The 23,650-nt window shown below is 39.4% G+C and overlaps 1 protein-coding gene across 10 annotated transcripts; it reads left to right on the top strand.

Moving 5' to 3' along the window:
• The first annotated feature begins 677 nt into the window (after positions 1 to 677).
• LOC121901797 lies at positions 678 to 20,690 on the top strand. 10 transcript variants are annotated; one of them, XM_042418781.1, is made up of 8 exons: positions 678 to 1,021; positions 1,124 to 1,180; positions 1,274 to 1,342; positions 1,427 to 1,528; positions 1,622 to 1,748; positions 13,196 to 13,324; positions 18,069 to 18,156; positions 18,262 to 20,690. In XM_042418781.1, exons 1-6 carry the CDS (start codon positions 951 to 953, stop codon positions 13,256 to 13,258), a joined length of 489 nt encoding a protein of 162 aa, XP_042274715.1. In that variant the 5' UTR covers positions 678 to 950; the 3' UTR covers positions 13,259 to 13,324; positions 18,069 to 18,156; positions 18,262 to 20,690. The 10 variants fall into 10 exon arrangements, 7 of the variants coding, with proteins under 7 accessions (XP_042274715.1, XP_042274718.1, XP_042274717.1 ...); XM_042418784.1 differs by lacking the exon at positions 13,196 to 13,324; XM_042418783.1 differs by lacking the exons at positions 18,069 to 18,156; positions 18,262 to 20,690 and adding an exon at positions 15,587 to 15,980.
• The last annotated feature ends 2,960 nt before the right edge of the window (positions 20,691 to 23,650 follow it).

Genomic DNA, 23,650 nt, shown 5'->3' with positions numbered 1-23,650 from the left:
CTACAGACCAATAAGTATACTGCCAGTACTCTCAAAGGTTGCTGAGAAATTTGTCATTAAACAACTGACAACAGTTCATAATACAAGCAATTTTGGTCTACATTGTATGCAGTTTGGCTTTAGAGCAAATCATTCCACCAAAACTGCTACCTTGCACTTAATAGAGCAAATTAAATCAAGACTTGATAAAGGAGGAGTAGTTGGTGCTGTATTTTTAGATCTGTGTAAAGCATTAGATACAGTCAATCATGATGTTTTAATATTGAAACTCTCTAAATTTAACTTCTCATCTAGAGCACTGGCATAGATGTCTTCATATTTATCCAATAGGATACAATGTGTTAAAGGTCCAGTGTGTAGTATTTAGTAACATCTAAAACAACAGCCTTGGTAAAATTGAATAGATTATTTATAAGTATATTTTAATTAGTGTCTAATCAGCTGAAAATAATAATCATTGTGTTTTCGTTACCTCAGAAATACGCCTTTATGTTTCTACCGTAACGCAGAAAGGATAAATACTGGCTCTAGTGAGAGCCTTACGCGTTTTTAGATTTAGTGGGTGGCTACTGGAAATGCACCGGTTTGAAGTAGACGAAGAAGGAGAAAGTGGTTGCTTTTCCCCGCCAAACATTTTGTATTGCGAGAAGTTTTGGTGCCAAAAACACATGGAGTAAATACATTCTCTGAATATTTTTCATAGTACTCCATAATTTCTTTGTATGCTCCTAATTTGTCATTTAGGAACACATGCAATTTTACATTTATCAGTCAAAAGTAGAATTTTTCTGTTATTTATTTTGGTATGTTTAGCCAGGCCACCCAAGGCTCCCAGCATCTTAGGATGCAGCCACATTACAAGGGTATGTGACTGTGTCATGTAGCACTTATTTTCTTGATGTTGCTGTTGTTTCTCCAGCTATAAGAGAGGTCCCACAGCATGGACTCCCATGAAGGGAAAACCTTTTCATGGCACAACTCCAGCAGTGCCTAGTATTGGTCTTTCTAGTGGGACAGACAGGCAAGTAATCATATTGAAATATTTATGCTGTCCAAATATGTCTGATTACAAACAAAAAGTTGCTGATTAATTGTTTTTTCTAACTTTATGTTTACTGTACAGAGATGAGCATCTGGATGTCATTGCAGAAGCCACAGAAATGCAGGTCCTTGAACAAAGGTAGCAGTTCAACTGTCATGGTTTTTTGCGCTACATGTCTTGTATTTTTATATATTCGTAATTTATATTTTTCTATTTATTTTATTTCTACAGTTTACATGGCATGAGCATTGTTGAGGAGGACATGGAGGAAAATGTTTTCAATGATCCCTTGAACAGTGTGTAAGTAGTACATCCTAATGACATTTATTATTATTTAGTCTTTTCTTTATAGAAGTAATTGTTTTGTGAATATGTTCTTTACAGAATTGATTGGGCAGATGAAGGTTCTCCTTCCTTTCATCGAAAAGATGATGGAAAGAATGCTGACAGTTCTGATGAAGAGTATCTTCCACCAATTAGTATATGGTGTGTTATCACTCAGTCTTTACTTAGCTATTTTTGTGTGGTGTCTGTTTTTTTGCAAATTTTTTACACATATGCCTTTATGTTGTGCCTCAGCAGAATAGGTGGAGCATTACAGAAAGCACCATCTATTGATCGACTGGAAGCTATTGGAATTGACGAGACGGTGCATGACCAGCCTTCACATGAAGACCCTCTGGATGAGCCTTCTCCTTGTGATCAGGTACCTGTTTTCCCAGCCCCACAGTGTGTCCTTTGTGAAGATGACATCATAGGTGCCAGAGCTTCAATAGTATATGAGGACTGCTTGAGTCAACTGGCTACACTTGTGATCCTGCCTGCAGATAAATGTTCAAGCCTTTTGAAGACGGGTGTGTTGTGCAACTGCGTTGCCCCCTTTGACATCAAAATCACTTCTAAGGGCACATCAATTAATATCGTATGGGTAAGATCCTGTTAATGTTTAAAACTGCACACTGTCCCAATCAATAAAATAAATAAAAGTTCACTCCAACACAGAAGTGATCACGAATAAAATGGGGATTTACTTAAGTATTTTTGTAAAAGTCCCTCACAGTTCCTCTATTTTATGTTTCTGAACATGGGCAAGTGATGCAAGTGCGAAAAGACACTTGATGGAACAGTCTTTTGAGAGTCTGTTTTTGTCCATGGAACATTCTTTGACATACAGCTAAATTTAGCTTGACCATTAGCCTGCCACAGAGCAGGCAAGTTCTGCTGACTAAGTTACCATGGTTACCCCCCCCCCCCCCAAGGTAAATAAGTAAATAAATATTCTGAAACAGCTGGTAAATCAGAGAATCTGGGTTGCCCTTTCCTCTTACTTCCAGCAATAATTGGCAGCTCCACACATCAATACTCTTTCATTTTAGCATAATTTCCAAGCCAAATAACTTGTCTCTCCCGCAGTTTCTTCCTGGCAATGCAAGAATACCATTTCCTCTTGAATTGCCATGCTTGGCACAAATAGCGGGAAGGAGTGAAACTGATTATGTAAGTGCACAGGTCTGGACTGCTTTACAGATGCGCACACAAAACACACCTTCGCAATTGAAAGTGTGTGTGTACTGTCCTCTGATTTTGAAGAAACTTTAGCTCAGAGAATCAAGATTGGGGTGAATTTATATTGTGCAAAAATAACAATAGGAATATGAACATATTATGAAGCTAAATAAAGATGAATTCAAGTAGTTTGACATAATATTAACCAAAGCATCAACATATTTGAGACATTTGTTAATTTTATTCATGCAATTCAGGTACAACAATGCTAAAACACTAGTTAGAAGCTCAGTAAAGTTGGTATGGCTAACATGTTAGCATATAGTAATCACTTAACATAACCTCTTTTAGGTGTCATGTTGGACAGGTAACAGCGAGACTAAACCATACAGTCCATACAGTAAGTTTCGGAATTACTACGAGCAACCTGTTCACATTACAGTTATTTGAATGGAATGCTAACATCAAACACATTGCCTAATGCAAGGGTACGTAAATACTGATGACATTCTTTGCAGTGTAGGCACACAAAAAGGAAGGTAGAAAGAAAATCTGATACAATCCAAGACTTAGACACATAGCTAGCATCCCTTAGCACAAGCAGATCTGCAACTGTCCATCCTTTCTGTGTCCATTTTAAGTTTTCCTTAAATATCTTACCTCCACCATTTCCTAATGAGAGATTACTTTGCAGTTCAGCTGGGATCGCTTATTCACTAACACTCTGGCTGGACTGAGGAATAGGAGAGGAGACATGAAATCTGTTTCACTCCTCTGGTCAAAGTCTCAGCCACAATTTGGCTCGCTGCCTTCAATGAGTTCGTCATGCAAGTCAATCCGGGCAAAGAACTTCTGTTCTTGCTTTGTTGCTTCTGCCAAACCAAGAGAGAGTCTGGAGCCTCGTCTCATCACCGGCACTGTCAGAACCCAGACGGCTGTGACTGAGTACAAAGCAAAAATGAGACGACAGCAGGAAGTGTAGAGCCTTCCAGCAATAGTAATGAACAAGGTCAACCTTGACTCCATCATCATCCTTCCTAATTCAGGAATTTTTCTCAAACAAGCTGAAACAATATACCTGTTTTCCTATTTTACAAAAGTAGCTTTAGCAAAAAACTGTTGTCATATCTAGGGCTTTGTGGTGGGCTTATCCCTGATTGAACATTTGAAAATCCTGTTTAAGGCTGTTTTCATCAGTCCTCTTAAAGAGGACCAAAAAGTTGACCAACAGAAAAGGGACTCATTTCTTTTTGCAGTCCTCTTTCTGTTCTCACTATAGTTTCTCTGTAGCTCAGACCTTTACTGCTTCGGATTATGGGCAGTTTTCACTTGGAACAAGATTACTGCTGCTATACTTGTCTCTATAATTAGCCCACAGAGACAGGAAAAACTGAAGTATTTGTTCAGATCACATTTGAAAACAATAAGTGACTGAGGAGACTGAGAAGACTGCAAAGGAGATGGGTACGGAGGAGAAGAATTTTGCAGCAACATGACAAACTCATCAGGCGACATCTGATGCTATTAGCAACACTTGTGACACTTCAGCCCTCACCTGAAAGGTAGGTATTACATATAAAAGTGAATTCAGAAATGCACACCTGGCTAATTCTCATACCACTACTATCAACATCCTAATGATATAACAAATTAACAGAAGTATAAACACTATGCTTCAAACATTAGCTCTTTTGGGTGGTGTTCTTTGTGTCAAACAAGCATATTAATGCAACAGTTTAGTTTGTTCAATTTAATCTGTTTTTCTCACCTTGTTGCTGCAGTGTTTTCTGTCTTCAGGGGCATGTTCCTGAGGGCACACTGATTAGCAGGATTGGACACACCTGGGTCCAGTGTGCCCCGTGTATAAAGCTGGAGGAGCTGCCAGTTCAGGCTCTGTCTTCTCTCTCCTGTGTTGCTTTTTGGTTCTCTTTCCTTTGTTTCACAATACAACACTCACTCATCCACTCCCTACATTACCAACCTCATAGACATATCCCACCCATTTGTTGTTTTTGTTTGTTTTGAGTACTTTGATTTTTAAGTGTACTTCAGACACATTTTAAGACTCGGGGAGATTGTGCTTTCCAGTCGGCAGCCCCTAAGCTTTGGAGTAGTTTCCCAATAAGCTTGACGTCCTTGAACACTGTGGACTCTTTTAAAAAAGCAGCTAAAATCTGTTCAGACAGATGTCTTTGTTTTATTTATTTGATCTGACTTGATTGTATTGGACTTTATTTCTTTATTCAGTAATACTGAAGGCTGCAGTAGACTATAAACTACAGTTTTGGGACATAAATGTAGGTTAGTCTGGAAAAGTACATGATACAGGACTGTTTGCAAACTCTACACTTTTGCAGAAAGGCTAGTCTGGGAGACTGGAAGCCATGAGTCCAGAACAGTGTTCATTTTGTCAGGTATTTTTTTATTTAGTCTGAGTCTTAGTCCTGTGTCAAATGTCTTTGTTAGTTTTCATCGTCAAGACTCAGCCTCACCTGTTTTTGGTTTTTTTTTGGTTTGTTTTTTTGTAGTCAAGTTAGTTGACTAGTCTGGGCATTTTAGTCTTATCTTAGTCAAAGAAAACTGTAACTATTGTAGTAGACTTTTAGTCAATGAAAACTGTTGATATTTTTTTAGCCTTCAGATCATATTTAACATTTCAGTGAAGCTAGTTGAGCCAAAACCAATCAACCAAACCATTTTATCATTTTAGTCAAACTTATTTCACATTAGATTTTATCTTCTCATTATCTGATGGAAAACACAGGTTGAATGATTAAGAATGCAGCTTTGCAGAAAGTGTCTGGTCTGACAGTAATATAAGGAATACATCCAGAAATGGAACATGTTCTGATTTGCACATTTATTTTGATCCAAAACACGTTTCAACAACTGAGGCCCAATACTCTCTATGAGAGTATCATAAAACTATGAGAGTTGTACAGACAATACATTTTGAAACCAATTTTGTTGGTTGCCTTAAGTACAAACTTCCTTATTCTGTTCTGAACAACAGAAATAAAAGTAGTTTGCAAATGCAATCTGCTTGCACTAGAAAAAATAGATCTGAGGTCAGTGTTAACAAGAAGAAAAATTGAGCCCCCTGGACTTAATAAGTACATAAGTGTTATGGTTCTGTTTGCAGTCTGACTCTGTGTCCCTAGCTGCCGTTCTCCAACACTTCTCCAGAGGCCCTCAGACCTTTCTCCTTTTTTGTTTGGACTGGATTGAGTGGGAGAAAGCTGCTTTGACTTTTGTCTTTAAAAGACTATCCTGCATGATGATTATTTGTATTGTCTATTTCGGTTGGTCTGTCTTTGTTTTCACTCAAGTCTGAACTCATACAGCATATACTCTGTCTCAGTGATAAAGAGCATTGTGTGCATTTCTACTTTCAACTTATACTGCAGAACTAGCCTGTTCTGTGGCAGGCTAACTGTCAAGCTTAATTTAGCTGTGTGTCAAAGAATGTCCGACAGGCAGAAACAGAATCCAAAAGATGGTTCCGTGAAGTGTGTTTTCACACTTGCATCCCTCATTTATTTATTTTTACTATACTCCCATGATAAGCGGCTGCGGCACCAATATTGCCTACATGAGGCTGGTCCTGCATGCAGATTGAAATCATGACAGGAAAAACTAATTTTCTCTCAATGACAAACATAGTCTCCTCAAAGCTAATGACAAAAGGGGGGAATTAAATCTAAGGAAAGGATCACTGCTCTCTTTACCTGTCCTGCCGCCAGAGAAAAGAAGGAACTTGTAATCAGCAAAAGTCAGAAGCTCTGCTACTTCAAACGTGTGCACTCACTACGTCTAAACAGCTGTACTGTATTTTGAAACAGTCAATAATATTCAGTAAATAGTGAAGCTGTCCGTTTCATTATTTTATCTTCATATAGGCTAATAAATTGGCTAATTAATTGGCTGTACAAATGTTAATTAGATAGTATTCTGCGTGAGAAATAAAGAAGAAAAAATCAGTTATAATAATCATCCGCTTATAGTGACATTTGACCCGGCCAAACGTGATCACTATAAACAGTTTCCATTGTACTTATATCCTCCAGTTTCTTCATCTCCAATCGCAACTTCCTAATTCTTAACTTTTGATAACACTTGTAAATCAAACAGACGTCCTGGGAAAGTGAAAATGTTATTACGTAGTTGGTAATGGTAAGTTGGTTGGAGTTGCCTACACCATAATTTAAACATACATTAATATTATCTAGCCTACTGATAATATAGCCAGAGTCAGTGATCTGTATGTTCATTTATTAACAAATTCAACCATAAATAATAATAAATTCACTTTCCCCTCCCAGATTCATCCTGCTGGTCCAGGCAATAGAATTGTCAACCTTATAGTCCTTATGAGCCTATATAGGCTCATAAGGACTATAATTTACAGTTTTAAAGTCATCTCCCTCACCTTATTAATTGTGGCAGTATTGCCCTTTTTGGTGATGACTCCTTTATATTCATATAGTTTCATCAGCAGGTTTGTTCCACTGCTGAGAAGAACACAGCTCTAGTTTTCCCCTCTTTTTGTGACAGAGTTTTTTTTGACAATTGACTGTTTTGGGCTGCTTATGTACTCTGTGCATGTGCACACTGCAAGCTTATTCAAGTCTGGCTAGACTTAGCGTTGACTAGACGGCTGTGCTGTGTTAGTGGAAGAGCTTGAGCCTCAAGCGAAAGTTGACATTAATTATAACCAGAGGGGTGTGCTACAAAGCAAGTTCAACATACTCAGGCTTTCTTTGTGTGAGCTGGCTCGACAAACCCTCTACTCATGATCAGAGGTAAGTGGTATCACGACAGTGGTTATCAACTTTCTTTGTTAATCCGGGCTTTCTGTTTCAGGCTTTGTGCGCACTCCCATAGTTTGGCGCGTCATTTGACTTTTCCGCACAAAATTGACCGATCGGGTGCCACCTACTTTAGTCAAGCTGGCTAACAAGATAGCCTGGCTTATTTTGATAAGCTTCGCTAATTTAAGTGAGTTCCGTTCCATCGCTGCAGCTTATATGAGTCCCAGCTCAGTAACCATGGTAACCTAGTCAGCAGAACTAGCCTGCTCCATGGCAGGCTGACAGTCAAGCTTAATTTAGCTGTGTGTCAAAGAATGTCCGTTGGACGGAAACAGACTCTCAAAAGACGCTTCCATCAAGTGTCTTTTCGCACTCGCATCACTTGCCCATGTTCGGAAACATAAAATAGAGGAACTGTGAGGGACTTTTACAAAAATACTTAAGTAAATCCCCATTTTATTCGTGATCACTTCTGTGTTGGAGTGAACCTTTTCATTTAAAAGCTTAGCATTTATAATTTAAGTGAGCGCAGCTTTCTTTAGCTGCGTTGATGGAGCACCCCTCAGGGTAAGTTCTGCAGCATCAGTTACCATGGTGATCTAGCCAAGTTAAAAGAGAGCCACCTTTATGACATTGAAAACCCTGGCTTTAGGCTCAATGTACCTCACTAACCCACTAATCTCACTTTGTAGTACACCCCTCGGGTTTTTTCAAGTAAGCACAGCATTCTTTAGATGCATTGATGGAACACCCCTAAGGGCTCTTGTTTTCTTTGGTTTTATCCATGCCTTGCTTTGGTCTTATTCTTCTATTTCTCATGTGTTGCTGTAGTCCTGCTTAGACTGTTTTCCCCTGCACATCTGTTCAGTGTTTAGCCTCATCAGCCTTGCCCTGCATTTTACGTGCCACACCCTCTTAACCACCTTGTTTCCCAATCATCATGATCTCTCCCTATTCTAGGGGCTGTTGCACAAAACCTAGATGGGGGATTATGCCAGGATTTTTCAGTTATCCTGGTTGAATTTAAATTACTATGGAGATTTATTCTGTGCAGCTAGCCTGCTCCAGACCAGGCTAACAGGAACCTACTGTTCATATTGCTGTCAGGGGTTTGATGATTATGTATATTATTGCACATCTTGAGATGATTAGAAATGGCTGATGAAACCTATCCCTTACTAATAAAGGATAGTGTATGTCACTCTTCCCTGTGTACGTGTATTTTATTTGGAATTGGTAGCACACAGTTTGTGGTTGTTAGTTTTCTTAATTGTATAATCTTCCCAAATTATAGTCTCACATCACTTGACCGATAACTATATAGTGTAGTGTACATTCATGAAACTGGGAGGACACCACAATGTGTTTTGACCTTTTTATTTTGCAGTCATCACTTGTCAGCTTGGAGCTTGGGAGAGAGAACAACAGTGATTAATACATTGTGTTACAATCATACTTACAGTATGCATTGAAATCACTTCCCTTTCTAGTTTCAGGATTTCCTCAGTGTCTTTCGTTTGATTTCCATGTTAAGGTCCATATCCTGCAGTTTTTTCTTGTGGACTTTAATCTTCACATCTGCCAGCTCTATTTGTCTCTTTAGGTGTTTGGTGTATAGACATCTGACAGTTTGTGAATTCTGTAAAACACCTATCAATTAGCACAGCAGGAATTGTGCATAAGGTGGATTTCCTTTGGGCAATACTCACTATTTTTCTATGCTGGCTATCAGGCTGTACAGCCTCTGTGTCCTGTTACAAATGTGATATTTTCTATGAGCACTACATCACTTACTACTTATCCACTATGGACTAAGTATCGTATCCAATAGAATTTGTATTGATCTAGCATTGACAGGATGTGCCAAACCTACGCCTTTAATGAATAACACTCACCAGATTACCGTCTGGTGGCTCTAGAAGAGCGAGTGTGTTGCCAGACACTGCAAGGCAAGCCAAAGTCAGACAGTCCACATAACACCTGTAGCGGTTCGGACAATTTGAACTACCCTCAACCCCACAAAGTATACATGGTTAACTCATGACCCTAAAAAAAAAAATGCTTTCAAAAGACCTTTTGGTATTGTATAAACAAACACAAAATGAACACTTAAATAAAGTTAATAAGGCCAAACACACCACCATTTGAATTTCACAAAATTATATTAGAGCACTCACACAAAAAAACAAAACTCTTCAACAAATCAGTCCAGGTCCATAAACAAAAATAGTGCTCCGTTCCGGGTTTTTCCCGTTTCTCAATATAGTTCAGTTTCAAACAGTCCAGTTCTCAAACAAAAATAATCTGCCTTGGGTTTTCCCGGAATTCCAAACAAAACCCAAAATAAGGAAGTCAGTTCAGCTTTTCACCGTCCTACCAACCCCAAAAGCCCAGTCAAAAAAGAAAAGAAAAGATAACGAAAAGAGCACAGTGAAGTCACCCGGCTTTAGCCGACTCACGGTTCAGGGGAAGTGTGGAAACGTGCGTTGTCCGGAGTTGTAAACATGGACGGTTCTGTGTGTTCGTGGAGATAAGAAGAGAGGCTGCAGTATCCACGGCTCGAGGGCAACCAAGGTGGATGTTAACGACGCGGACTGAAACGCGCGCTGATGGCCAAGGATAGGCTTACTACGGACATGGATGACTCACGAGGGTTTCTCTCCTGCTGTTCACCTGCCGGCGACTCCCGCCATACTGAATTAAATCTCCTGGTACGAAAAACGGAAGAGGCTGGACTCCGAGGGAGTGGCAATGTGGAGCTAACTCACTGGCTGACTGGACTAGTGGGGTGTGGAAGTAAGTAAAAAAAACAAAAAAAAACAAAATGGGCAATCGCATACCAAAACATAACATATATTTAAAGCATGAATGTCAGGTATTTGCTTAGTCACGAACATAGCACAGATACCAAACTGATACAAAACTTTCAAATCCTTATTATTTTTTTTTTTTTTTTATTCTGTGGGAGTGATCGCCACACACCGTATACATGGTTGATTGAGTTCCATGTGCAGTACTGGAATAATGTACCTTGTATGAAGAGGGCAGTTTCTGTAGGGACAGAGTCAGTGGCGTCCCCCCCGGATCCCTTCCATCACAGGCCTCCCTTGGTTCAGGTCAAGGGCCAGCTCCTCTGCTGGGGTGGGGTCTGGGGTTGGTGGGCCACCACCCGTGCCAGACACATGAGCCTTTTTCTTAACTGCTAAAATCAGTACAGACAATAAAATATGTGAGCAGGCACCTTCTAAGTAATTTATACACCTCATTTGTACATTATCATCAGCAATCAAGGCAGCCTGCAAAAAACGATTAAGCCTGGATGCACTGATTAGACTAGGTCAAGCCTCACTTTTTCAATTATCCTGGATTTCTGAATTCTGCTTTTGTGCGATAGCCCTCTGGTCCCTGCTCACCCTAGCTGTGCCCTGTTTTGTTTAGTCCCCTGTGTATATATACCTGTCTGTTCTCTTAGTCAAGACCTCGAATCTCTAGATGACGCGACGCAGCAGCCTCGCGTGAGATGTGCGTCTCATGTGGGCTGTGTGACTGCTCTAACCTGTTAACATGGGCGCCGAAATGAAAAGCAAGAGGTTCTGCGATGCACATGTGCTGCTTATGCATCCAGTGTGTCCCAGGCGTTATACACTGATATTTTAATCAATACAGCAGTCTATATGGGCTGCGTAATGGCTCACGTTTCATTCGCATTACATACACGTAAACATGGCCTGAAGTCTATTTTCCTCCGTTTTATGCATCTAACTAGTGATTGTGTATTGGGCTCTGAGCGCTTCAAACACATGAGTGATCTACACTCAAGTAGACACATAGACAGAGCACTCACTGCTGCTGCTGCTCTGCTGATGTGCTACTCAGACCACACCTCATGATTCTAAACTACATTTTAGTCTTTTTCGTCATGCTGATATAGTCAGTGTTTAATGATGTTGGTGCTGTCTCATCATCTTCTTGTCTTAGTCATGGGAAAAAGAGGGAGCTGACAAACACATTCAGTCATAGTTAATGAAATTAATATTAGCTCAGAAACCATATCCTGAAGGACACGAGACCAGCAACGGTTGATTACAAACTGAGTCGAGCAAGAATGTATGTAGAAGGAGCTTTCTTTGCACAAAACATGCTGATTAATCACTCTGAGTTCATTTGGAGGGCTGAAAAGGACTAAGTGTGAAAACACCTTAAGGATCTAGCCCCCACAAAGTACAAACTGCAACACATCAGACACATCATGTATTGTTGCAGCATTTGACTCTTGTAGCAAACACTGGACACGCTGTACAGGCTGAAGAAGTCAAGGTACAGTAGCCAGGAAATAGATCAGTGGCATAAGAGGTATTTCTGGTACTGCTGTCTTTGCATGGTGGATACCTCTATTAATGGACCAGCAAAAATTCCCACAGTGTAAGATGTTCAGTGATGCCATCACAGGTCAGATTGCTTGTTGTCTGTCAATGCCTAAAGCAGTCACTTTTGGTTACAGCAGTTCTTTAGTAACACAGTTCTGCTGTAAAGTTATTGACCAACTCTAGGATGGAGGTGATTACATTCTCTCCAGTTCAAAATCCATGAAATGTGTCCATGAGAGATGGGGAATGAAATGCAACAACCATCCCCATCCGGACACTAACAAGGGACATTTATGATCATGGCCAGTTCCTTAAATCCCTAAACCAAGAGGGCACTCCATAATGCTTCTCACTTCTTTGATGCAGCTGATTTCTTTCCAAAAGGATTACTTAATTAATGTGCAACTAATTTAATTGTACTATTTATTGAATTTGTCAAAGCTGTTTGTTTGAAGATATTCTAGTTGATTAATTGTTTTCAACGATGCAGTTAGCACATCCCTGTCCCTTCATTATCTAAAACCACTAATGGCCTGTCTCCTGTGAGTATGAAAGCACTCTTTCATGTGTCAATAATGTACCCCGGAAGCAACTCTTTTTCCCTCTCCTTCTCATAATCCTCTTCAGTCATCTTCCACTTCTGAGAACTACACCTGAGCATACAAACAGATTTACAATGAGTGATGACTCCTCATCTTCATTGCCTCTGGAAAGCATTCCTTCAGCAAAAGGAGACTAGCACTGAATGGACTATTATCTCAGTCGTGCAGTCATGGTTACCCATTGTGTATGGCCGCGCTCCAGTCTGCTGCTGCTGCTGCTGCTGCTGTAAACACTGCCTACCAGGGCTTTCTCTGTTAGATACAAATTAAAAGGTTGGATGTGATATAATACTATAAACCTACGCAAAACAAATTTAAGGATATAATCAATGGTTAGTTAATATGCTATGTTGTGGAAGGAAAAAAATCACCTTTTAAAAATCACTCCACATTTCATAAATTTGACCTCTTTTCAACAGTGTATATACTATCATTTTTGGGGGGCAAGGCCTGCCACTGAACTGTTTAGAAACCAACCTAGAAGGCATTGACACTGCCAAGATTAGGCTGTATTCAGACCAAATCAGGTGGTGCGGCGAAAACGTCAGTCTTCCCATTCATTTCGGTTTTGGTTGAGATCTTTTTGGCCACAGCTGTGCTGCACCGGCCTGTAGCTGGAAAGTTGAGCCAGAATCAGCTTTTGGAGAAGTGCAACCTGACATCACTGTGCCAATCACAACTGGAGATCAGACTGATCAGAGCTGTAAACCCTGCCATGAGGGAGTTTTTGTTTTATAATGAGATGTAAATGAGTTTGACAAGTCACCTGATTTATGATTAGCATGTTGACCAGTGTTCAAAAGACACCCTGACCATATTCTGAGTTATTGAATAATGAATTCCATTTCTTTCCATTTCTTTCCTTAGACAGACAATATTGTGTCGGACAGTGCAGGCAACAGTGATGTCGCAGGCCCCGTCAGGTGGTGAAGACACTGAAAATGTGACTTTAGAAGGCCGAATGCCATCTCAATTCGGGCCCTTCATCTTGCACGGGTAAGATAATTTGCTAACTGCGCTGCTGTTTGAGGGTCTGCAAGGAGAGTGAGCGGGAATGGCTAACAGGCATAACTCTTGTCTCCCAGCAACACGCCAGAGAATTCACCTGAGAATACAAAATGTAATTGTTACAACTACATAAATAGCAGAGTAAAACTTTTGACACACTCATGATGTTCAAGGTTCTTATCAATAAAATTTGTGTGGCTTACTTTGTGATAGTCGCTGGTAAATTGTACTGGCATGAAAGACCAGGCAACTTTGCCTCTAAATTACTAATTATGCACTCAGCATCACAGATCATCTGAAACAATAAGATGTAGCCTATTAAGGTCATTTAATGCACAGAATTAATATATATAGTTGACAGTAGCCATAAGTCATTCTTACCTTAACTTTGATACTGTGGAAGGATTTTCTGTTCACAAAATCTCCTTTATGTGCCCCTGAGGGGTGTTTAATACGGGTCTGAGTGCAGTCCAGCGCACCAATGACATTAAGGAAAGCTGTAAAACAAAATAATGAGTATCCTACTGTGACTGTTCTAATGTAATACTTTTTTGTAATTCATGTTACCAGCAGTCTTGTAGAATTCCTCTTGAGTAGCAAATTCTTCTGTTGCAAGGTGCTGAAGATGTGTACCAATGCTTTCAATGCCAAATACACATTTCTGATAGAGTGGCAAATAGTGCCTTTATTCAGATTTTCAGCATCTCCAACTGAATATAAGAACATACAACTTGCAAAGAAATGCAGTGCAACACACACCGTCTGTGGGTGGTGTGGCTCTGTGCTGTGCGGTGCTGAATTTTGGGACCCAGCAGTTTGCACATGTAATGAAAGCCATCACCAGAAAATCGATACCTCTCATGCAGGTAGTTATAGGAAACGCCAATGGGTCCGACCTGTCCGAAACACTCTCTCATATCAGAAAGCCCTTCTCAGTATTAGTGCTTCTTCATCTAATACGTCGTCCAAAAAAGGACACGCCACTGTAAAGGAAGAAACACACGTGAATGGGACTTTATATATAGCCCTTCTAACTGACTTCATTGAAACCACCTCTGCAACTTCATCAGCCATTTCTAATCACCTCAACAACTGCAATAATATACGTATTAATGAAGACTATTGGTCATATTGCTGTCAGAGGTTTGATGAACATGATATAACAGTAGGCCTTATGGTAATAATGACTATCACATGAATGTTAATAAAAATGATAATGGTTACAATTAAAATAATTACAGTAGGCTTACTTAACTGAATGACAATGTAGCTATGGTATTTTAATGCAGGCTAATAAAAATGAGGCAAAATACATACAGAAGACCATGTAATAACTGTAAAACACATTTATTTCTGATCAGAGTGACAGCTGACTGGCACCAGGATTAATTAAGCCTGGCTGTTAGCCTGGTCTGGAGCAGGCTAGCTGCACAGAATAAATCTCCATGGTAACTTATGTGCCCTGGCTTTCGTGCTACCCAGTCATGGCTAAATTCACCCAAAATAACTGGAAAATCCTGGCTAAATCTGCTATCTAGGTTTTGTGCAATAGCCCTTTGAATATTTAGTTAAAGGCAGAGTAGTGGAATGATAAGAACAAGAAAAATATTTGATTATTTAATATTTTTTAATAAAATTGCAAGTTTAAACAACATTGTATGAATTCATTTAATTTGCTCAATCATTTTTTTCTGTCAAACCAACAACTGAAGAACATTCAAACAAAGTGTTTGATACTAACTCTAAAATATCAACTAATGATTACATCACCAATCAACCAAGTATTGCTAGAAAGTAAAAAATAAAGACATCTATAATATCACATCACTGAAAAAACATGTATTAATACCAGTGATGTAATATAACAGCAATGTCTTCGCACAAGACAGTATTCTTCATCTAATTTCAATTCACGTTTTAAAGGATTTATCGATTAAAAATGCCATTTAACTCAGTAACAGCATTTAGAGGTTGAAAACATCTAAGTACCAAAATTAAAAGAGCTTGTCAATGCAAGTTAACAATACAGAACATCAGAATTAGAAATAACTTATTTTCTCCAAGATATATATAACCTTTATATCCCTGTTAAATTCTATTAACATGTTTCAGGTCTACCTTGGGATGCTGGGTGATCTTTCTGGTGAAGAATGGGGGGTCAAGACTGTCTGTACTGCTCTCATCAAATGTCTGTCTTGCTTGGTTCACACACCATGTCCATCTCTGAGCTCTCCTTTCTCTTTCACTCAGATCTCCAACTCTCTTCCTCTTTTGGGTCAGGATATCATTGACATAACCCTGATGTCGTTCTGCCAAGCATTCTGCCCTATGAGAAGGGTCTGCATTTTTCCTCTGCCTGTACAGATCTTTGCTTTTCAGCAGCGCTCAATTTCGCCATACCTGACAAGGAAAAGTACAATGATATGATGATAATCCTCCTCATGTCTTTTTGCAACTTTTATGTGCCTCATTTTATATGATTGTAACTGGTGTCACTGGTGTTACCAGTAAGAGGAGTAACACCATCGACTGTAACACCAATGACAATTTGGAGAAAAAAATGACAGTTTTAACAAAATAGCTGCCATGTGTCAGACCATATGTTTTCAAAGATATAAAAAACATTAAACTATTAAATGTAATACATTTTCATGTTCATTTTTTCGTCCCAGTGACTATGAAATGAGTAGCACAAATGACAGACTTAAAAGCTTCACTTAAAATTCTAAAATAAATCATGACATTTTAAACAAATGAAATTTGTCCACTCACTTCATCCAATGACCTCTTGGTCCAGGAAGAAGTTCAAAGGGTCAGTGCATTATTTCAAAATAAAAGTGTTTTGTGTAGGGGCGGCTGTGGCTCAGGAGGTAGAGCGGGTCATCCACTAATCGGAAGATTGGCGGTTCGATTCCCTGCTCCTCCAGTCCACATGCCGATGTGTCCTTGGGCAAGACACTTAACCCCAAATTGCTCCTGATGGCTGTGCCATAAGTGTGTGAATGTGTGTGAATGGTTAGCTTCCTCTGATGGGCAGGTTGGGACCTTGCATGGTAGCCCCTGTACCCATTCAGCGTATGAATTTGTGTGAATGGGTGAATGTGATTCGTAGTGTAAAAAGCTCTTTGAGTGGTCGGAAGACTAGGAAGTCGCTATACAAGTACAGTCCATTTACCATTTAGCATCGCACCAAAGATGTAATTTTAGGTGACTGGTATTTTTTTGATGTTATTTATAATAATTAGCTATTTTTTTTACCATTTGAATGTTCAATTAAATGTATGTAATATTAATGTAAATGTGAATGAGAATTCATGGGAAAAAAATAAAATAAATGAAAAGTATATGGCTCCACTTCCATGTATGATCAAAGATTCCTTGATCAGCATTTTAAATAAATTGTTAAAATTAAACATTGAACATTAGATGAATAAACTTTGTGTTATCATTGCCAGGACAGTCTTTATTTATTGAACACATAATTTATGCGATTATTAGTATAACTTAAAGGATTTTGGCATCTGCAAAAGTGACAGCACTTCCACCATTTTTGTAGAATAACCCACACACAGATGAACACATGCACGCACGCACAGACGAACTACACACACACACACACACACAACCAAACGCATGAGATGATAATTAATAAATAATATAAACACATTCTGCCAGTAGAAATGGTTGAGCGGGACACAGTACACAGTATTAATAGAGAATACAGGTTTTTATTCATGTGCAGGTGTTTGTCAAACAGGTAAAAGGCTACAGCTGTTCTGGCAGCGATAACTGTTCACCTTTATTAGTATTAGCACAGTGCACATGTGTGCAGACACAAACTCCATCAAAATCAGTCATCAAAAAAAGGATGTGTCTAGAGGAGCTTAGAGTGAGGAAAAACAGGTGTATCCTATGCGGAAGTCTTTTATCAAGGTGTGTGACGTATAAATGCCGCACCTCCTCATGTGCCACGCAGTTTGAAGCATGGCAGGAGCATCTGTTCATAAATGTAAATGGTCCATGGTTGTTCTTGTTGCCATCATTTTCTTTAATAACAACTGTCTGTTCTACAATGAAAGAGCAGATTAATGCCACAGGGGGGCGGGAATGGTGTGTGTAGAAAAATGCTTAGTAGGTGTACACGCTACTTAAGGCTTAATGGTTCAATATTCTTGTCACACACACGTCCTCCATTATGCCTCGTTTTATAGAAATGATTAACATCTTAAATAAATGTTAATCAGGAGTAGAAATGTTGGGAATCTGATCAGTCTCATGCATTACAGGGATGAATGACGAGACCCTAAAGTTAATGAAACTGAGAGCAGAAAGTGACCACTTGCTCACAGAGTGGTGACACACTGCCAAACAGGCCTGGGAGTGAGTGATTAGTGCATTGTAATATATAATTGTTATAAATATTATGTATTATAGTTATTATTAGGCTCAATCATATATACTTAAGTGAAAAGCAAAGATATAAAAATATCACTAAACATGCAATACAATGAATACTACAATGAAAACAAATCTGTCCAGGGGCCAAAAAGGCAAAAAGTGCAGTACTTGACATTGATAATAATCATCTTACATATAGCTGTGAGAACAGTTTAAACATATAGCCTTTGAGGAGAAGAAACTGACACCTGTACATGGGTAACACACGCCAGTGATATAATGGAGAGCACTTAAAGAATGGCCTGTAACACCAAACCTGTTTCACATCCCTCAGACAAATACTGTAGAAGTTGGGCCTGAAAGACATTGTCAGCCCCACTCAACAGACTAAGAAGTGGGACAACCTGAAAAGAAAATATAAGGTATGTAGCTTATTTGTGTCCACTTTTGTTGTAGATGTGGTTTAATCTCATATGTTTATAAACTGTCTTAAGTCTTTTCAATGATGCATATATGTGATGTCATAGGTACACACTTGTTCAAAAGAATCATGCCTTAGCCTCTAAGGAGGGGATGGGGACAGACAAAGGGAAGGCCAGAGCAGCCACCGGGCCCTGGTTTACCCCGATGCATGAGGCCATTGGGGGCAGGCCTTCTATTGTGCATTCTGTCCTAATGGAGTCATACAGTGGAGAGAACCAGGCACCAGTGGATACTTTGGACTGTGAAGGCAGTGGCCCAACTCCTTCTACATCTGCGGTGGCCCACCTGCTGACCAGCAAGCGAGGAGGACGATGATGAGGAAGAGGCACCAGCAGAGCCGGGCAAGTGTGACACAAAAGGATGGTGAGCCCTGCACTTCAGCCTGTCCTCGACCCCCCCAAAAGGAGGAGAAGCAGGCTGTTGCAGCTGCTATATGAGGAGGCCAGGAAAGAGGATGAGTGCTTTTGGACCAATCATGCATAGAATGAATGGTTTTTGAACCTCTTTGAAGACAGAGAGTTAACAAGAGTTAACTTTAAGTTAGATTAATCATCCATTTTTCTTGTTACAATACAGAGGAGCCCAAATACAACTTTAATTTATTACATTGTATTATGTGCCAACACAGGTTTGGTATTTAAGGTATTTTGGGTAAGCTTTTGTTTATATTGCCAATACAGTTCAATGCCGAATAAATTAAATAATGTTTATGTTTCTATCTCAGTTTGTAATCCTTAAGCAAATATCCATCAGATGGTACAAGTTTCAAGTTTGCAGTGTTCAACACAAACAACTTTATTAATCCCACTAGAGCCAAACTGTTAGGAGCAGCTTGTTGTACACACAACACAGTAACACACAAACAAGCAGAGAAATAATACAATATACAGCAACAAAGGAAACCAAGAACAGCAGGATTCTGTATGTAGAATATAAATCCATAAATAAGATAAATGATAATGATAAATGACCTTGATGAACACAATAATAGGATCAGATGAATGCGAGCACCCATATAATTAACACAATGTCTACAAAACAAAGGCAGGGCACGGACAAGATACATAAAAACAGTATGGCCTGGTAACTAGTAAAGAGGATGTTCAGTAATCATGCTCCCATAACGCAGCAATACGTACAGATGGAGAGTTGTCCAGCCATCCTGTCCCTCCAAACACATGCCCTCGTCTCCCCCCTCACTATCTGCGGTGGAGTCACAGGGGGGTCATCAATGTCCTGCACTGGTTAGAGTATGTCCCCTGCTGTCAGGAAAATGTGCAGGACAGCAAAGCCAGTGATGACTGTTGGTGCAAAGTTGTGATTCACCTCCAGGACCTTCTACAGCCGGGACCTCCAGCAGGTCTTCAACATGTCAAACGTATGTTCAGTTTTTCAGCGGGCCTTGGTATGGTGCTGGTTGAACCTGCTTTGTACCCTCCCTTGCAGTGGCTCATGATACGGGGTGATGATGGAAATAGGATGGCTAGTGCAGTGGTAGCCACCATCACCCACTATAGAGCACCCTCGGGGAGGGTACAGCGCACCTCTAAACACCCCGCTGTTCTTCAGTATCCTGGTGTTGTGGACAGACTCTGGATACCCCACATATGTGTTTAAGAACTTGACCGTCCCATTACACACAGCCTGTAGCTGGATGGATGTGAAGAGCTTTCTATTCAGCTAGTTCTGGCCATCGGGTCCTGGCAGGGGTTTTATTCTCATGTGGCATCCATCAGTGGCACCGACGCATGTGCCAAACACAGGACTGTTGGCCAGGAGCTGAAACTGGTGACCAACCTCATCCAGTTCCTGGGTGGTGGGGAATATAGCTATGTCCTGGTGCAGGGCAGCAATCCTCCTCACTCCTTTGTGGACCAGCCTGCACACAAGAGTAGATGATGTATGGGCAAATGTTTAAGCGCTACATATCATACTGTGGCAGAATTTATTTGCCCATGTTAATCGAAATTACATACCTGTAAACAGTAGACAGAAGTACTGCCAAGGCCCAGGACACGACACTGTATGACAGCCAGCCTTTCAGTCAGTACACAGTTATCAGTATTTGAGTAGCATCTGGTCCATGGGCTGGATGTCAGCTGCAGCAGGCTCAGCTCCGACGTTACTACTTCTTTTATTTGTACTTCTTAACCTTTTGGTATAATTTATTATCATGCTGAGCTCCTCCACACACATACAGAGTGAAGTTAGCAAACAGCAGAACACACATGAAGTGAAGATTACTTGAGTTGATGACAACTGCGCTCGTGACTGTAAGTGCAATAAAACCTTTGCGAATAAAAAGCCAATACTTTATCAATACACCTGTTCAACAAGAATAAACATGTTGAAAAGCAATATTTCAATCTGCTCTGTCCGCAATCTCTCATCCACCGCCTACTATGCCCAGCTAATAGCGAATTGTTATGAACAAACTAAAATGAAAGCTGTCTGTATGTAGTCTAACTGTTTAGCTTAGTTTGTCATGAATATTAAAATTTGTCAAATTCTTGTAAACTTAGCCACAGGCTGAGACAAAGCAGCCTCTCCTCTCTACCAGTGGTACCTGCTGGCAGTGAATCACATCAGCAGCAGAGAGAGGAGGAGGAGGAGGAGGACAGGAGGAAGGACTGATACTGACTGATGTCTGTGTTCTTCTTTCCTTTCAAACTTCACTCAGTATTTTAATGTCAGGAATATTTATTTTATTGATTTATTTTATTGATATTTTATATATTTTGATATTAGTTTCCATTGAGATATTATTGAGTTTATATAGTGAATTTGCTGTTGTAAACCTTACTGTTGCTGTAGAAACAACATTAAGTTATATTTAAAATATGAATAAATTCTAATCATGTTCTGAATTTATCCTTTTTTAAAATGATTAAATGATTTTTTAAAAAGTAATTATTTAGTAACAAATAAGAGTATTGATAAGACTAGAGTGTCAGTGTGCAGTCGGAATAAGAGACAGTGTGCAGTCACATATGTTAATAGGAAAATGTGTATGTTAACTTATTTCTATACTGACTGATGTAGATTCTGGTTGTCTTTATAGTTGATAAAGATAATAAGCAGCAGAAATAGGACTCTGTCATAAAAATCATGACCAGAATGCCTCAAATTGCACCTTTAAAAGAAAAAAAATCGGGGAAGGGGCATGCCCCCCAGCTGACTCATCACACAACCTGGACAACAGCAAAAAACGTTGAGTCAAAATTTTTTTTACCACCAGCACCCATACATTGACTACCTAATTGACAGTGGCTTATCCCAAACAATATTCAATCATTCTTTGTTCGTACAGTTTATTCTCACAGCGCTTACTTTGTAGTGTCGTGTATAGGGATCCACAGATGATATAAGATACAGTTACATGGTGTGATGCAATATAACGCACAGTCACCTTGTGTATGATAGCTCTGACACTTTAGAATATATAGGATAATTTAATTGCAAAGTGTTGTGGCATCACACACAGCAGCTGTTTGTTTTCTGTTTGTTTTTTATTCTACAATACATTTGACATATACACATCCTTTAGCAGCTATGTAGTGTATTATTGTGCAGATGAAAATAATGCAAGTAAATAAATAGCCTACATAACAATAACAAATAACACTGGTCCATAGGCTACATAAATTAGAAGATATAAAAGGAATGTTAAATGACAATTATAATCAACAACAGTAATAATACTTCTGATAATTGGCTATGTTAAAAAATATACATGACTAAATGAACAAAGGCCTTGTATATAGACTTTTATAGACCTATAAAAGATTTTCGTTTCTATGTATCTATCTATCTATGAAAGATACTGTAAGGTTTTGAAATTGTTCTTAACCCTCCTGTTATGTTCATTTGTCAGGAACAGCAATGGTGTTCCCGGGTCAATTTGACCCAGTGCATGTTTAATTATCCAAAAGATGTCCGAAACCAAAAAAATCCTAACAAGCAGTGTGAATATTTAATTACTAACTCCATTACTAACTATTCTATCAATATTTAGTGCAATGGTGTTCCTTACCTCTAACAGGTAGTGGTTCAATTAGGATAATTCACTCGTTTTTCATTTAAAAAAATGCATGTTCAAACTTTTTTTTAAATGTTTCACCATTTTATTGCTTTTGAAAGACCAACATATGAAACACAATAGTTTTACATAACATTGAAACATAACATTTAAATTTTGTTTTACATATATGCACTGTTTGTGAACCAGAAATGAACAAAATCGCAATACAACAATACAACAAACAAGCAATCGCAATATGAACGTGTGTGTGTGTGTGTGTGTGTGTGTGTGTGTGTGTGTGTGTGTACATCTACACAGCACACAAGTGACATGTCACCAAACTGTGCTTTGTGCAAATGAATTTTGCACATTTCACACAGGTCATGCTTGTCTTGACATCGTCAGCTGTATTTCACCATTTTTTTGACATGATTGTCTTGCTTAGAGGAATAGGAATAGCAATTCCCTCATCTGGTTCAATCATTAGAATCAGAATTTAGCTCAAGATGGTCTTCATCTTCAGACACATCCTCCTCCATTTCACTGTCATGATCAATGATGACTTCCGGAGCCTCCTGGACTGTCATCCTTTTGCTTCTGCTGCTCATTTTGTAAAGGTTTGCCTGACAGAGTGTAATGTTGGTAGGACTCACATGCAGAGAATCTTTTATGTGTTTTGTTCCTCCCCTGTTGAGTGTCCACTGAATGTGGGTGGAGTTTTCCCGCGAGAACATAAATGGTTCTCGTCAAATATCATAACACCTGCACCTGTGTGTGTGTGTGTGTGTGCGCGTGTGCTCTGTGTGTGCACAGAGTGTGTGTGTGTGCGCGTGTGCTCTGTGTGTGCACAGAGTGTGTGTGTGTGTGCGTGTGCTCTGTGTGTGTGTGTGTGAGTGATTGGGATGAAATATGTCTCACAGTTGCAAAGAAAAAAATAGTCTGACATTTCTGACACCCTTTTACCTCCAGTTTGACTGCTGGGTCAAATTGACCCGAACAGTATCTATGTGATATAAACATGCAGGGGGTGGTTGCAAATATGTGAGATGAACCATTTTCATATTATATGTTGATTACACTAGTTAAGGCAAGCAGAAGAAGTTTCATACTCAAAAAATACTTTTAACTATTTTTCCTAGATCTTCAAACTTTAAAAAGGGTCAAGTTGACCCGGAACATAACAGGAGGGTTAAATAAAGGGTTCTGTGGACATTCATACCAGTTGGTTTGACAGGTGATACAGCTGTGCAGCACATCATAAGTAACTGATGTCACTTAAGACTGATGCTATGGAACTAAGAATTTCTTATTTGGCACCTTGGCTCCTCCATCCTCGTGTCTCTTCCTCACATCTCTCTCTCACATCCTCGCTGGGAAGAGCTAAGTCACGAGGAAGAGACGCAAGTGAGGGA

This window comes from Thunnus maccoyii, chromosome 8 (genome assembly GCF_910596095.1).
Source record: "Thunnus maccoyii chromosome 8, fThuMac1.1, whole genome shotgun sequence".
In the NCBI taxonomy this organism is placed as follows: domain Eukaryota; kingdom Metazoa; phylum Chordata; class Actinopteri; order Scombriformes; family Scombridae; genus Thunnus; species Thunnus maccoyii.
This window is presented reverse-complemented; position numbering and strand designations above follow the sequence as displayed.

Coding starts and splice junctions, on each gene's coding strand:
- LOC121901797 (XM_042418779.1), top strand. CDS start 951: ATGAAGGGAAAACCTTTTCATGGCACAACTCCAGCAGTGCCTAGTATT. Junction 1,022..1,123: donor CTTTCTAGTGGGACAGACAG/GCAAGTAATCAT, acceptor TTTACTGTACAG/AGATGAGCATCTGGATGTCA. Junction 1,343..1,426: donor AATGATCCCTTGAACAGTGT/GTAAGTAGTACA, acceptor TGTTCTTTACAG/AATTGATTGGGCAGATGAAG.